Raw genomic sequence first — 15,126 nt, 5'->3', positions numbered from 1 at the left:
CATAGTTCTGAAAATATAAAGGATTTTTGGTAAAACCAACATCTTGTAGAGCACGACTCTTCCCAACCACGTGGGTTCTACTTTTTCATACTTATCTAGTTCCTTTTGAAGAGAGGAGACCAGTGGGACCAAATTAATTGTTGGCATTTTGCTTATCGGGATTGCGAGTTTGAGCCCCAAGTATGGGATCTCCTCAGTGTCCCAAGTGTATGGGAATTCTTTTTGTATTGTTCGTTTTGTGCTGTTGTTTATATTTATTCCCAGTATTTGTGATTTGTGTGCGTTAATTTTATAATATGAGACCCTGCTAAATTCTTTAATATTTTTTGTGATAGCTCTAAGGGAGGTAATTGGGTGAGTCATGATTAGTGCCACATCGTCGGCGAAGAGACCAATCTTATGTTGGCGTAGTGGGAGAGGGATGCCTCTTATTTCTGGGTCAATTCTTATCTTTTCAGCGAATGGCTCTATTGTTAGGACAAACAGCAATGGGGAAAGGGGACACCCCTGTCGTGTGCCGTTGGAGATAGTGAAGCTATTAGATAAGGTACCGTTTGCCAGCACTTTCGCTGTTGGCGTTGAGTACAGCGCCTGGATAGCTCTGAGTATGTTCCCTTGAAAACCAAATTTTTCAAGCGCAGCAAACGCGTAGCCCCAGTGTATCCTATCGAACGCCTTCTCCGCATCCAAGGTTAGGAGCAGAGAAGGCGTTCGCATCCCCTCCACCGCCGCCAGGAGGTCTATAATCCTCCTCGTGCCATCTGAAGCCTGTCGGCCCAGAGTGAAGCCGACTTGGTCGCTATGCACCAAATTAGGTATAAATCTCATTATTCTCTGGGCAAGTATTTTTGCATATATTTTAGTGTCGCTATTGAGTAGTGATATCGGCCTGTAGTTGACTGGGAGGGAGTGGTCCTTATCCGGTTTTGGGATTGTGACCACTGTCGCCTGTAGCATTTCTGTAGGTAGTTTTCCCCCCTCCATAGCTGTGTTGAATGTCCTAGCCAGATATATAGATAACTCCTTTCCAAAGTGTTGGTAGTACTCGTTAGAGTAACCGTCAGGTCCTGGGGCTTTTTCTTTTTTTAATGTTTTAATTGTTTGAAGTATTTCCTGGGTGGAGATTGGGGAATTAAGTTTTTCTAGTTCTTCTGTTTTGAGTGTTGGGAGAGAGATATCCTTTAGGTAGTTTTGTATGTCGTCTATGTTTGGTTGAGTGGTTTTGCTATCCTCTTTTAGGTTGTAAAGCTTTGCATAGAACTTCGAGAATTCCTCTGCTATTCCTTGTGGGCTGCTAGTTTTTTGTTTTGTGTCTGGGTTTATAAGGAACGGGATTCTAGCTTTTATACGTTTTTGTTTGACTTTGCGGGCCATGTATTTGCTAAGCTTGTTGTTGTCTGTGTAGTAAGTAGTCTGATATGTTCTGATGTGTTTTTCGTGGTCTAGCATTAAGTGGTCTCTAATTTCCTGTCTAGTTCTCAGCAATTTACGGTGGGTTTCTTCCATTGGGTTTTGCTGGATAGAGCTTTCTAGTTCTTTTAATTGGGTAAGCAGGTCATTTAATTTTTTCCTTTTTTCTTTTTTATGTCGGGAGCCCTGCTGAATCATCAGCCCCCTTATGACCGTTTTATGGGCGGTCCATAGAGTGTGTGAGGTCACCTCCGACGTATCATTTATAGCAAAGTATTCATTAATTGCATTTCTTATTTGGGTATTGTAGGGGTCAACCTTCATTAGGTAGCTGTTGTTCCGCCAAATTTTTTGGAGATGTTCGTCTCTAGATAGTCTCAGATTTAGGAACACCGGCGCATGGTCCGACCATGACGTTATGCCGATCGTAGCTGATTTTGCTCTTGGTAGGATGAAAAAGTCCACCAAGAACATATCAATTCTAGTGAAAATCTTATGTCTCGTGGAATAGAAAGTGTATTCTCTCGAGTTTGTGTTGAGACATCTGAAAGCATCGTAAAGTTCATGACTTAGCAACCATGGGGATAGCGTAGGAGCGTTTAGTCTTGCTCTGCTATTTGTATCTAGTGTTTTGTCTATAATTATATTGAAGTCGCCACATAACAAAAGCTGACCCCTTTGACATTTTTTTACCTTTCGCATAATTTTATTTAAAAAATTTATTTGGGAAGAATTCGGCGCATATATGTTAACCAACGTCATTAGACATCCATTTATGTCGCATATTAGTATTATAAATCTCCCTTTTTCGTCTATCACAGATTTATGCAATTTAAATTCTAACGAGTCTCCTATCGCTATGAGGACTCCTGCTTTCTTTTTTTCTGTGTTAGACATGAAAATTTCTGGATATTTGGGGTGCATAAATTTAGGATGTTTCCCTTTTACAAAATGAGTCTCCTGAAGGCACAGGATGTCTGCTCGAGCTGCTAAAGCATCCTTCCACAGCGAGGCTCTCTTGTAAGGGGAGTTAAGTCCCTTGACATTAAGGGACATCAGTTTTGTGTCCATTGTGTAGTTTTATTACCTCGCTTCAGAAGGGTATGTGAATTTCTCTTCTTTCTCTTCTTGTGGTTGGATATGAGAAGGATTTCTTTTCTTGATGCCTCTTTTTCTGTTTGTTGTTGCGGTGGTTGAGGCAGATTCTGTCTTGATGCATTCCTCTGTTCAGGGGAGTGGTAGGGAGGGGAGGGGGGGAAACCTAAACAAGGGGGAAAAAACTGGTAAAAGTTAGAACATCGGCAGTCCCTCCTGGACACCATGTTGTCCGCGTGGGGGTGCCGGTTTTTTCTTGCGGGGGTGAACAGTCCGGCCAATTTAAGGACTCGGCTCTCGTCCGCTTCTAGAAAAGAGACTTTGGATTACTGAAAACATTTTTAACCATAGTTCTTGAGAGTCATCCCAGCTCCTGTCACTGTGAAGAAAGATGGCTTGTGTCGTGGTCAGCGATTGGGTACTCTTTCCCATTCTGCATTCAGGTGCGCTGGTGTGTTTATATTCTGAGACAAAATGCCCCATTTGTTCAGTAGTTGCTGCCCTTCCTCTGGGTTTTGTAGGATGGAGGTTTTTCCGTCTTTAGAAATAATAAGTTTGGGCGGGAAGCCCCATTTGTATGGAATCTTGTTTTCTCGTAATATTTGAGTGATATTTCTGAACTTTCTCCTGTTTTGCAGGGTGGCTTGAGAGAGATCTGTGAACAATTTTATTTGTTCGTATGGTGCGGGCAAATTTGCATTTTTTCTTAAAGTGTAGAGTAAGGCCTCTTTTACGTGGAAGAAGTGAATTCTTATAATTGTGTCCCTGGGCAGGTGGTCAGGGATCGCTTTCGGGCGGGGAAGTCTGTGTGCCCTGTCTATAATTCTTTCTTCCTCTGAGGTATTTGGTAATATGTCTTTTATTAATCTCTGGACATATTCTTTCAGTTCAGATTGTGAAACCGTTTCTGCTATTCCTCGTATTTTCAAATTATTTCGCCGATTCCTATCCTCGATGTCTGCTACTTTATTTCTCAAAGCCTCTATTTCCTCTTCTACGCTGTAGTGCGCATCGATTAGGTCATTATGCGAAGAGGTGAACTCGGCGAATTTATTTTCTATATGATCTACACTTGCCCCCAGGTCAGCTAACGAGGAGTTGAGGGCTGATTTAACAGATAGTAAGTCCTTTTGCAGGGACCCCCTCAGGGCTACTATCATCTGCTTGATGAATATTTCAGATGCTGCTTGTTCAGTGCAGCTCATGCTCAGGATAGGGTCCTCACTGTCTCCAGAGTCTGAGATATTTTCATTGTGTTGTGTGGGTTGGGGCTCAAGTTCTAAGTTGTGCAAGGTGCTATAACCGTCTGGCTCTGCTGCATCCTGCAGTTTATGCTTCTGGGGCGCGTGGTGCCTCTTCCCTGCGTGTGTCTCAGGCGCCATCTTAGCTTGCCCTGCCCGCCCTTCTGCAGCCTTATTAGAGGGGTCTGATGGTGAGGGGTTGCTGGGGGATCCCCTACCTTTTCCACTTTGCGACCCGGTACTTCTGGTCGCCGCTCCGGCGGGGGTCCGCTGCTCCCGTTTGTCAGCCTCTCCCTTATCTCCTGCCGTGTCGCTTGTACGGGCGGTAAAGAAGGAAGTGAGCCGCTTCGGCTCCGTTTTCGTTTTCCTCCGCGTTGCCATGGCTGTCTGGGAGGCTTCTCTTAACTTTATCTCTTCGTCTCTTCTCTTTTGGGTGCTTGTAGTCGCTTGGTAAAGCCGGGTTCCCGGGAGACTAGAGAAGTGCGACTACTCCGGTCTCCATCCAGGCCACGCCCCCCAAAACAAAAACATTTTTGAGACTTAACCAAAAGCTTGGCAGACTAGACTAAATTCTATAATCTGCCAAACACTTGCTTTTAATGCAGCTAAGAGCTGCCTACCCTAGGTGGGGGAAGAGGAGACAAAGAGATCTGCCCCTACCATCACTACCCCCCAAATTCTTGACAACATAAAAAAAAGAAGAAAAAAAAGATAAGAAAGGGGAGGGAGATGGAGAAAGAAGATGTAAGGAGGGAAGAGGAAGAGAAGAAAAGAAAAAAAAAGGGGGCGGGGTAGGCGAAAATTTGCATATCTGAAGACAAAAATCGTATCCGCTGTAGGACCCCTATCAGCATCAAAGAAGAGGAAGAATGTAAGTAAGAAAATAGGAGAGCACTTCAGAAGAGCGCATCGGGTTAGAGAGGTGAAGACACGCAACACGGCTTCAAAAGCCACCGGGAGTCGAAGCTCTAAGTGCTAAACACTGCAAGTCAGCTGTTGTCTTGGACCTTCGGGGGCTTGCTCTTCGCTCCATGGCCGCTGCTGCCAACCACCTGCCACTCCATTCTGGCCGGGGGCACCGGGAACCCTCCAATTCTAGGCCAGTCCGGTATTGCGATTTGGGGCAGCTCCAGGGTCCCCAGGAACCTGGGTAGATCACCAAGATTCTTGAAGATCACTGTTTTCCCTCCATTTCTGGGTTGAAGAGGAAATCCCCTTCTGTAGGGGATATCTTTTTCTCTCAATGCATTCAGGAGAGGCCTAAAGGCCTGGCGAAGCTGAAGTGTACACTTGGAGAAGTCAGGTTATACGGACACTGAGAACCCCAGGAACTCCAGATCTCCGGCTTTGCGTGTCTTATGTAGGATTTGCTCTTTTACTTTATAAAAATGAACCCATCATAAAATGTCTCTAGGTTTGGAGGGATTCGTAGGCTTCGGACCGAGTGCTCGATGGACTCTGTCTAGTTCAAGAGCTGTGTCCGGAGGTTTACCCAAAAGATGGTTAAAGAAAGAACTCTGTGACCCAGTCCTCAAGTTGGCTGTTGTCCACTTCCTCAGAAAGACTTCTTATATGGAGATTATTGTGCCTATGGCAATTTTCAATATCATCGATATGGTTGGTCAGCTCTGCAATCTGATGAGCTTGCGCTTCTAAGATTTGCACGTGTTCCTCCATGGTGTTCTGGAACCTATCCTGGGTCTCTTCCATCTCCACCACTCTTTGCCTCACATGCCTAATGTCCCTCTGAAGATCTGCTATATCCTGTTTATGCGCTGTATCAAGCTCCTGTAAGAGAGAATTAATCTCAGTTTTTGTTGGGATAGCTCTTAGATGGGCCCTCCAGTCCCAATCTTCCTCAAAGTCCTGAGATCCCCAGGCCCCCATGGGGGTTGGGTTGTGGTGTAAGCTCAGGACTCGGGGCGCTCGCCGCTCCCATATATTCTCCATAAGATGACAGCTGCCCTCCTGACCATTCCTTTATTTTCTTACTGGACGTTTCGCCCTCCTGACCTGCAGGTCTGACAGAGGGTGCTGACCAGCATGGGCCCCTGGGAAACCTGTGGGGGTGGGGAGGGGAGAGCATTTGATATGTCCACATCTCCTTGCACACTATTCCCAGGAAGGTTCAGGAAATCCTCCTCCTCCCTGCTTTCCCTCATCATGGCAAGCTGCATGTCAGCTTGGTGGCCTGAGGGCTTTAGGCTGAGGGCTGGCGGCACAGCAGTCCTAGACTCCAGGACCCCGCTGAGATCAGCTTGGAGGGATTATGGGTCAAAGGGGTGCAGGGAGTCTCTTCTGCAGGGGCCGCAGGTGCTTCCACACCATGTGCGCGGCCGCCACCCCTCCCCCTTTGTCCATCTTTCAGCCGCTACTCTCTGCAGGAGACAGTACCTATTAGGGACTTGAGTCCCTTAGCAACTCTCCCTAATGCTCCGTCACCTCCACAGTCGCCGGTATCGGGCTCAAGGGGGGTCACCCTCCGCAAGGCTGCTCTGTGGTCTCCCTCTCACCAGTGGCTCCATGGGCAGCATGACGCGGCGTCATCTTGGGTTTCCCACTCGGCACCGGTGGCCCATCCGACAAGCGGAGAAAATACACCATTCCTGGCGCTGAGGGTCTCATCTGCTGCCTCGGTGCTTCAGACATCCTCTTCTTCCCTATAGCAGAGAAAACAGGGGTCCGCGGCAGAGGATTCCTCCCTATTTGTGGCGGGTCAAGCAGGAGTCCAGACACAAGCGTCCTACTCAATCAGCGGTAAGCCACGCCCCCCCCAAATATGTCATTTTAAGGACAAAAGTTTTTTCTATAGTTCACATGAAAATTAGGGTTTGTACCCCAAAATTGATACCCCAGTTTTCAGAAACATACCCATTGTGGCCCTAATCTTATATCAGTATGCACAACGGGGCCCAAACCAAAAGGAGCAGCCGAAGGCTTTCTGAACAGACATTTTGCTTGAAGGCGTTTTAGGCCAGATTGCCCACTTGTAGAGCCCCTGAGCGACCAAAATGATAGAGAACCCCCCACAAATGACCCCATTTTAGAAACTAGACCCCTTAACGAATTCATCTAGGGGTGGAATACCTATTTTGACCCCACAGTTTTTGAATGAATCTAAGCAAAGCAGAAGGAAAAATTACGATTTTTATTTTTTTAGCAATTGTCATTTTAAAACCATTTTTTTTGTACAGTACACATAAGAATAAAGACTTGCACCCCAAAATGGATACCCCTGTTTGTCCTGTGTTCAGAAACATACCCAATGTGGCCCTAATCTTCTGTCTGGATGCACAACGGGCCCAAACCGAAAGGAGCAGCCCATGGGTTTCAGAACAGACATTTTGCTTGAATGCGTTTTAGAGCCCTTGAGCGGCCAAAATGACAGGAAACCCCCACAAATTACCCCATTTTGAAAACTAGACCCCTTAAAGAATTCATCTAGGGTTGTACTGCGTAATTTGACCCCAAAGTTTTTGAATGAATCGAAGCAAAGCAGAAGGAAAAAATTACGATTTTCGTTTTTTTGGCAATTGTGTCATTTTAAAAATAGTTTTTTTTTGTACAGCACACATATGAAAGAAGACTTGCACCCCAAAGGGGATCCCCCCATTTTCCTGTGCTCAGAAACATACGCATTGTGGCCCTAATCTTCTGTGCTGATGGGGCCCAAACTAAATGGAGTATCAAAGTTTAACTGTCTCTTAACTTTTATGTGATTGCCATTATCCATTGGATAATGGTGATCACACGACCGGAAACCGCAGCCCTCGGTTACTGCTCCAAGCTCTCGGCTACCTTTAGTAGATTTTAAATTTCCAGGGCCCTCCCTAGCTTCTGCACTTGCGTTCGTCATTTTGGTGACGGGCGCATGTGCCAAAACTGGGGAGAGGTCCACGGATAAGGATCCCGTCGGTGGACATTGCCACAGGCCTTATCTAAGTAATTTCACCTCCCCTCACGATTCGGATCCATGACGGGAGGTGAAACTTTACCTTTTTTTTTATCTTTATGTGATCGCCGTTATCCATTGGATATCCTCCACTATTACCTAAATGTGCTTTTTGATTGACCTCTTTATTACACTTACCATATTCTTATGAATGCCCATACACAATTACAAAACCATAACAATTCATTTAAAAACTGTTTGCAGTTTTGCCATACTGTTCTCCGCCAAGCAGCACAGTACTGTCCCATGGCTGCATTAAGAATAACGTAAACATTGATGGATTAAAGAGGTTGATTAAAAGTATACAAAGGAAATAGATGAGGCCATCCAACCGTTTCACATACAGACATCCTGAAAGAGCAATAAATGTAAAGAGCTTTTCCTGTTGTAAACTATTGATAGCCTATCCTAAGTATAAGTCATCAGTAGTTGATTGGCAGGGGCTATTGGGTCAGTGCACTCATATACTGAGCTGATTTCTGCAGGAAGCAGACAGCTCGGTTGTTACTTTAGTGGCCAGGCTTGGTATTGCAGGCCAAGTTCCCATCAAAATGAATTCTTCTTGCAATACCAAGCTTCACCACTTAAGTGGGAACAGAGCTGTCTACTTCCTGCAAAAATCAACTCAGTGCACAGCCTAAAAAGCAGCTGATCAGTGGCAGCAAACCCCCACCAATCTACTATTGATGGCTTAACCTAGGTCATCAATAGTTTACAACTGGTCAATGAGTGAGCTGCAAACTAACAATAATAAAGTAATATTTTGAATCCTGAAGCATCAAACACATAAGACACTATAGGTGCTAAAAACACAATAAATAAATAAAGCGTCCTACATATTGTTTCTGTCTAGTTTTCCATAATCTTATTCTCTTCTTAGAAAATTCCACTATAACAAATGCTGCCAAAGAACAGTTGAAATGTTAGAGGGTTCGAACTGTGCTCTGCTATCCTTTCAGAGGTCCCCACATTGTGTATATTTGCTGTGCTCATACAGCTTTGTTTGCTTTTCGTTTGGTGAAAAAATGCTAAAATAGTAGAAAACTTTGCTCTTTTAGGTTTTGTTTCCTCCCAGTTTCAAAGGACACCAGAGTCAAAGCAAAGAGCAGAGCAAAGCGTTCAGTGGCGACAGATCTCCAAGCCAGGAATACTTGTAACCAGATTTCTTCTTTATAGTTACATTACTAGTTCCTTGTTTCCAGTGCAGAAAAAAAAGAGTAAACAATAAATGTTACATTTATATATCATGTAACAACATAGAAGATTGAAGCCAGGCTCTTGTGGCTGGCCTCCTAGACTGCTTTTGAAGAAAGATCATAGGACTGTGCTTTTAGTTGATGCTTCTGTTCTGTGTTTGTTGAACTGTTGTGTCCTTCTCTGCAGATACCATCATGACTGTCCATATTGCTTTATCACTATTGCTGATTATTACACAAGCATCGCTAGCAAAATGTTCCTGCTCTACTTGCAGCATTTTCAGTCAACCTATGGAGGCTGAAGCTGAGAAAGAAATACTTGTGGAAGTGGCCAAGCAGAACATACTCAACAAACTTCACTTGCGCCAGCGGCCAAAAATTTCACAGACTGTACCCAGGGAAAATCTGGCACAAGCTTTGCTACGATTGAACATTGAGTTGGATGAAGACAATTCGGTAGACTTGCCAACAAAAAATAGAAGAAGGGACAAGGAACTGGATGTTGGTCAAACACATGAAGTTATCAGCTTTGCTGAAATAGGTATGCGATATATTACGTGTATAATTATGTTTCTGTACAGCTCTGCTATGCAAACTGTTGGTTCTACATCTGCGCCCAGGCTTCTGCTTTCCTGCTCCATTCGTGGAGTAGGAAAGGGGAATCCCTGTGGCCAAACAGTGCCGGACGGCCCCCATTGATTATAATGGGGTCCGTTCGCTTTCTGTCCAGTTGCCCGGCTTGTGTACAAAAGAAAAGGCGCTGCATGCAGCCCTTTCTCTTCCGTATTTTGGGACGGATCTGTGCCAGAACCTTCGGAAGTTTCGGCACGCATGTAAAATCGGCCTAAGGCCGTTTTCACATGGCCAAGAAAATCGCTCAAGATTATTTTGAATGTGGTCAAATATACGATTGTTTTTTTCCCACATCACATCACATTGCGGGGAAAAATTGCGGCATGTGCTATCTTTGGGCATTCCTCCAGAGCGCCTCGTTCATTGTTTTCCATGAGCTGAAAAACACATTATACGGTGTGCGAGGTGCACATGAGTGTGATCTGAAGTTTCCAATTGAAAATATAGATCGCAACTGTAGTGAAGTGATGGGAGGTGTTTTTGACACCTCTCATATGCAGATACCTTGCACGTTGGTGAGTGCGATATTGGGACAAATTTCTCTGCCTAATATTGCACTCGCATGTGTGAAATTAACCTTAGTCTGTTATTCTAGTTCATGTAATATTATGCATTAATAATATATCTACCTAATTTATTTGAAATGTGTTTAAAAATATGTATTATTTTTGATGCAATATAACAACATAACGGTCATGAATATTGGGTGTCGGGTACTATTATTAATATCCCAATTGACTTAAAGGGGTTTTGTCATTAGAAAAAAAATCAATACTCACCTATTCCTCCCCCATCAGTCTTCTTACCGCATCTTCTCCCCACCGATCTTAGTTCCCCGGGTCACCTCACCTCCAGCCGTCCGGATCCTCTTCTTCCTGTTATGTAATGTACATTGACGGCATTCTCCTTTCTGCAGGTGAATGTACCCAGTCACTAGTGACGTAGCATTCCCTGCCTAGTTGAGCTATTGCCGCTACTGCACATGTGCACGAGTATTCATATACTATTGCAGCGAGACAGTGCACATGCGCAGTCTTGGCAATAGCTCGGCATTCCCTGCTAGGCAGTGAGCGCTACACCACTAGTGACATAGCGTACATTGCCCTGCAGGAAGCAGAATGCTGGCAATGTAGGCTTCATCACAGGTAGAAGAGGATCCGTCCGGCTTGCGGTGAGGTGACCCAGGGGACTGGAGGAGCCAGGAGGAGATTGGTGAGTAGATTATGAGACTAAACAAACACGCACAATTATGAAATAAATAATTCTCAATGGTTTCCTTCACATTAGCGATGTTTTCATGATGATGCAAGAAAATAAATTGCATCATGTCCTATCTTTCTGCGATGTACGAATTTTTTTTATCTCCCATGTTTCCCTATGGAGCTTCCTTTTTATCACATTGCAAGCATGAATTTGTGATTTTCATGTGAGGCGACGCGTTTTTAAAATCACGGGAAAATTGCAAGCGTCAGCAGCGCTGATGCAAAAAAATCGTGAGAAAAAAAGACTCGATTCTCTCGTGGCGATATCATGATCGCCTGTGTGAAACTAGCCTACAAAGCACCGATATGGACATGATAGCACACAATTGTACTCCTTGCACAGCGCATATAAGTCGCACTCTGTTGAGTGTATACGTGCTTACATCTAAGGGCTTCTTAACATGACTACAGGTCCTGCTGTATCTTTCTGCGTTTTGTGCAACAAAGGCCCCCACAGAAGTCTATGGGAGGTGTGCAAATAGGCAAGGGGAAGCGTAAAACACTGCACAAAATACAGGGAAAAGAACACATCTGGACCTCATTAGGCTAAACTGCGTGCTTCAGCACCACATATTTGCGCCGTGAACGAGTCACGTATCTGTGAATTTTACAGCACTCTTTCTGCACGCAGGGTAGACTTTTTGGCGCATTGGATACCACCACATTCTGGTGTAAAAGGTTATTTAACCTAATGAGGCCCAGATGTTCTTTTTTTCATTGAATTACATAGCCTATTACGCATTTGCGCACATCTGATAGGCTTCTATGGGTGTTTTTGGTGCCGACATAAAATTCAGCAGCGCTTTGGGACTTCTTAGGCTGTTACTGATCGTTCAGTGTTTCAAATAGAGATACAGTAAGTGAACGAGAACTGCATGAGCCGATGCTGATTTTCATTCCGGGATCACACGAATGGATTGGATTCCGCAAGCAGATTTCCTACAATACATTGCGAAAATTTATTGCAAATGATCGCGGATGCGATTGTTCTTCTGCACGGATGTATGAGTATGCACAGCATATCATCTACACGGAAAAAAAGATCGCAGACAGGGAAAGAACACCAGAAAGTAGTCCAAAATATCTCTCCCCCTCTGTCTCCCTCTCGCTATGTGTTCTTCGATGAGCTGTATCTTTTACTGTTCGCAAACATGTTTGTCTGTTTAAGGCCTCGCACACACAGGCAGATTCTTGCTGCGGAATCCGGAGCCGGCGTCCGCTTCTGCTGCAGTAACCTGCCATAGCATGCACTGCAAAAATGATTCTCCATGCACACGAGCAGAAACCAATTGCGGTTCCAGTTGTGGTGAAAAATCACAGCATGCTCCATTTTCCCGAGGATTTTGCATGGACGGCTTCCATGGAAGTCAATGGAAGCCATCCGATCCATGGCCCATCCGTAATTGAGATTGCGGATTCCGCAGGGAAAAGCAGGAGTTCCAAAAAAAATTCGTACTGCGCATCTCCGACGGTGAGCCGTGCTGACCATCCGCAGTACAGAAAAGAAGACGAAAACACAGGTATGCGCGAATGCCGCATGTGGAATCTGATCTGCCTGTGTGCATGCTGCTTAGCCCTTAGTTATACTAGTGTATCCAGGGGCCACATGCTGTTCGTGGTAATTTCTGGGCAGCACCTGGTTGCATTATAGCCTTGGGGGGCCATGCAGATTAACGCTTTTTTACACGGATGGGTGGTCTGCATGGAAAAACTCAGCACACGTCCTGTTCCTGTGCGTATCACATACAAGAAATGGGCCATGCTGATGCATGTCTATGCACTGAGTCTGAGTCCAACTGCTGTCTGATGCAAGATGCGTCCAAACTAGAGATGAGCGAACGTACTCGTTAAGGGTTATTTCGCAATCGAGCATCGCTATTTTCGAGTACCTGACTACTCGGGTGAAAAGATTCAGGGGGCGCCGGGGATGAGCAGAGGGGAGTGGGGGGGGGGGGGGGAGAGAGAGAGAGCTCCCCCCTGTTCCCCACTGCTACCCCCCGCTCCACCATGCCAAACCTCTCAGATGCAACTCGCCCACACGGTAAGTGTCCACCCGGCCTCAGCCTCCAATATAGTATCTCAGTTTCTATTTAAAATCAGCCTTGGACAGATAAGAACGATAGAAAGGATAGATTAAGGGCTCTTCAGACGACCGTATGTACAAGTACGCTCGCCTTAGCACAACGCATATGCGAGGTTGATTGACACCATATTGACACACAGTACTGTACATTTTGCAGGACCTTTAACATGCACATATAAAACACTCCTACCCTGATTAAAAAGGCTATTAAGTCTAATGAGGTCCAGATGTTTTCTCTTTTTTCACTAAATTCTCATGAGAATGAACCTATTGACATCAATGAGTTTTATTCCTGCGCCTTGCAAGTGTATATTTTAGGGCACGCAGACGTATTTGTGCACATTTTTATGAATGAAAAATATACAGGCACAAAACGCAGAAAATAGAACCCATACCAATGAGCTCGTTCTCATCTTCATTTTTTTGTGCACGCATTTCTCGTGCGCAAAAAAACCCAATAGGACCTGCTTTATTTTTCTGCATATTAACGCACTAAGAGCCCCATAGAAGGCTTATGGAGGTGTGCAAATGCACGCACAAAACACAAGAACAGGCACAATACCATCAAACAAAGAACACATCTGGACCAGAATACGCTCACTAGTAGAGATGAGCGAGCGTACTCACTAAGGCAAATTAATCGAGCGAGTATTGCCATTTTCGAGTACATGCCCACTCGTCTCAAAAGATTCGGGGGCCGACGGGGGTGAGCGGTGAGTTGTGGGAGTGAGCATGGGGGAGTAGGGGTTAGCGGGGGGGAGAGAGAGATCTCCACCCCGTTCCTCCCCGCTCTCCCCCGCTGCCCCCCACCGACTGCTGAATCTTTTGAGACGAGCGGGCATGTACTCGAAAATGGCAATACTCGCTCGAGTAATTTGCCTTAGCGAGTACGCTCGCTCCTCTCTACTCACTAGGCTTTTTAATCAGGGTGGAGTGGTGTCATGCACAGGTGCTACTTGCACAAAAAGTACAGTACTATGTGCCGATTCGCCCACAAATACATTACGATGAGGAAAGCAAATTTACGCATACGCTGGTGCGAAGCTGACATTATTGCAAAAATGGTAGACAAATGAATAGAATGTACAACTCTTTAAACCACACCATTGCTTACCATTGCTTACCCATTATTTTCTATGCAGATTACTCAAATGATGTGAGAAGTGTTCTACACTTTCATCTGTCTACTGACAAAGACAAGCGAGAGGAGATACACCAGGCACAAATGTGGTTATATCTAAAATCTACATCTCGCAACAAGATAACCCTATCGGTGACTTGTAAGTTCATGCCTAATGCCTATTCTATAAAGGGCACAGCCCAGGCTAAAGCCGTAAGTGGCGGTTGGTATATGGTTCCATTACAGATGTTGGCTGGAAAAGCCCTCAATGAGGGAACAGAAAATATGTACATAGAACTGATATGTGTGGACTGCCAGCATCCACTGAGAATGGATAATATCAGCCAAGTCCATCGTCCATTTTTGGCATTAAAAGTTCACAACAAACAGGAAGACGCTCGAACTCGGAGACATATCACGGAGTGCACGGGTGACGTGCAAATATGTTGCCTGAAGAAATTCTACATGGCTTTTAAAGATATTGGCTGGAATGACTGGATAATTAGCCCAACGGGTTATTTCATGAATCTATGTGAAGGAAGATGTCCTATCCACTTGGCCGGAGCACCCGGAATCTCAGCATCGAGTCATACAGCTATCTTTAGCCTTGTCAAAGCAAACAATGCCTACTCTAATCTCAGTCTGTGTTGTGTTCCAACCAAACGAAGGTCACTCTCCTTTCTGTACTTTGACATCAACAACACCATTGTTAAGGCGGACATTCCTGATATGATTGTGGAAAGTTGTGGTTGTACTTAGTATGTGCTCTTTTGCTTGTGTCTTTCACGTGAGCCTGTCTTAAACACTTTATAAATTATTTAAATTCTTATTGGGTCACCGTTCCTTCCATTTCATGTGTAACAGGATTACGAATGTCTGATATCAGAGAGGAAACCCATAAATAAAAGGCCATTTCATTGCTTGGATGCCATGGTCATTGCAACCAGAAGGATCTAGTAGGTGGAAATTCTTTAGAATGACATGAGCTAACCTCGAAGATAAATGTGTCAATGAAATTAGAGGGTTTATTTTGGTAAAATTGGCAACTTTGGAGCTGTGATGCTGTGAGAGACCACAGGGTTCAAGCTTGCGGTCTTCCCTTCACTCCAGAGGCCCCAGTGAGGCAATCTGAGG

The 15,126-nt window shown here is 44.8% G+C and overlaps 1 protein-coding gene across 1 annotated transcript; it reads left to right on the top strand.

Annotated features, from left to right (window-relative positions):
* Positions 1–8,682: 8,682 nt before the first annotated feature.
* Positions 8,683–14,772, top strand: LOC136613223 (inhibin beta A chain-like). Its single transcript, XM_066594035.1, has 3 exons — positions 8,683–8,851; positions 9,082–9,435; positions 14,015–14,772. The coding sequence occupies exons 2-3, from the start codon at positions 9,090–9,092 to the stop codon at positions 14,749–14,751; spliced, it is 1,083 nt and encodes a 360-aa protein (XP_066450132.1). The 5' UTR covers positions 8,683–8,851; positions 9,082–9,089; the 3' UTR covers positions 14,752–14,772.
* The last annotated feature ends 354 nt before the right edge of the window (positions 14,773–15,126 follow it).

Source organism: Eleutherodactylus coqui, chromosome 1 (assembly GCF_035609145.1).
Source record: "Eleutherodactylus coqui strain aEleCoq1 chromosome 1, aEleCoq1.hap1, whole genome shotgun sequence".
In the NCBI taxonomy this organism is placed as follows: Eukaryota; Metazoa; Chordata; class Amphibia; order Anura; family Eleutherodactylidae; genus Eleutherodactylus; species Eleutherodactylus coqui.
This window is presented reverse-complemented; position numbering and strand designations above follow the sequence as displayed.

What these genes read in the sequence shown, in the direction of transcription:
- LOC136613223 (XM_066594035.1), top strand. Translation starts at nt 9,090, where the DNA reads ATGACTGTCCATATTGCTTTATCACTATTGCTGATTATTACACAAGCA. An exon ending in TATCAGCTTTGCTGAAATAG is followed by an intron (nt 9,436 to 14,014) that starts GTATGCGATATA and finishes TTTTCTATGCAG; the next exon opens with ATTACTCAAATGATGTGAGA.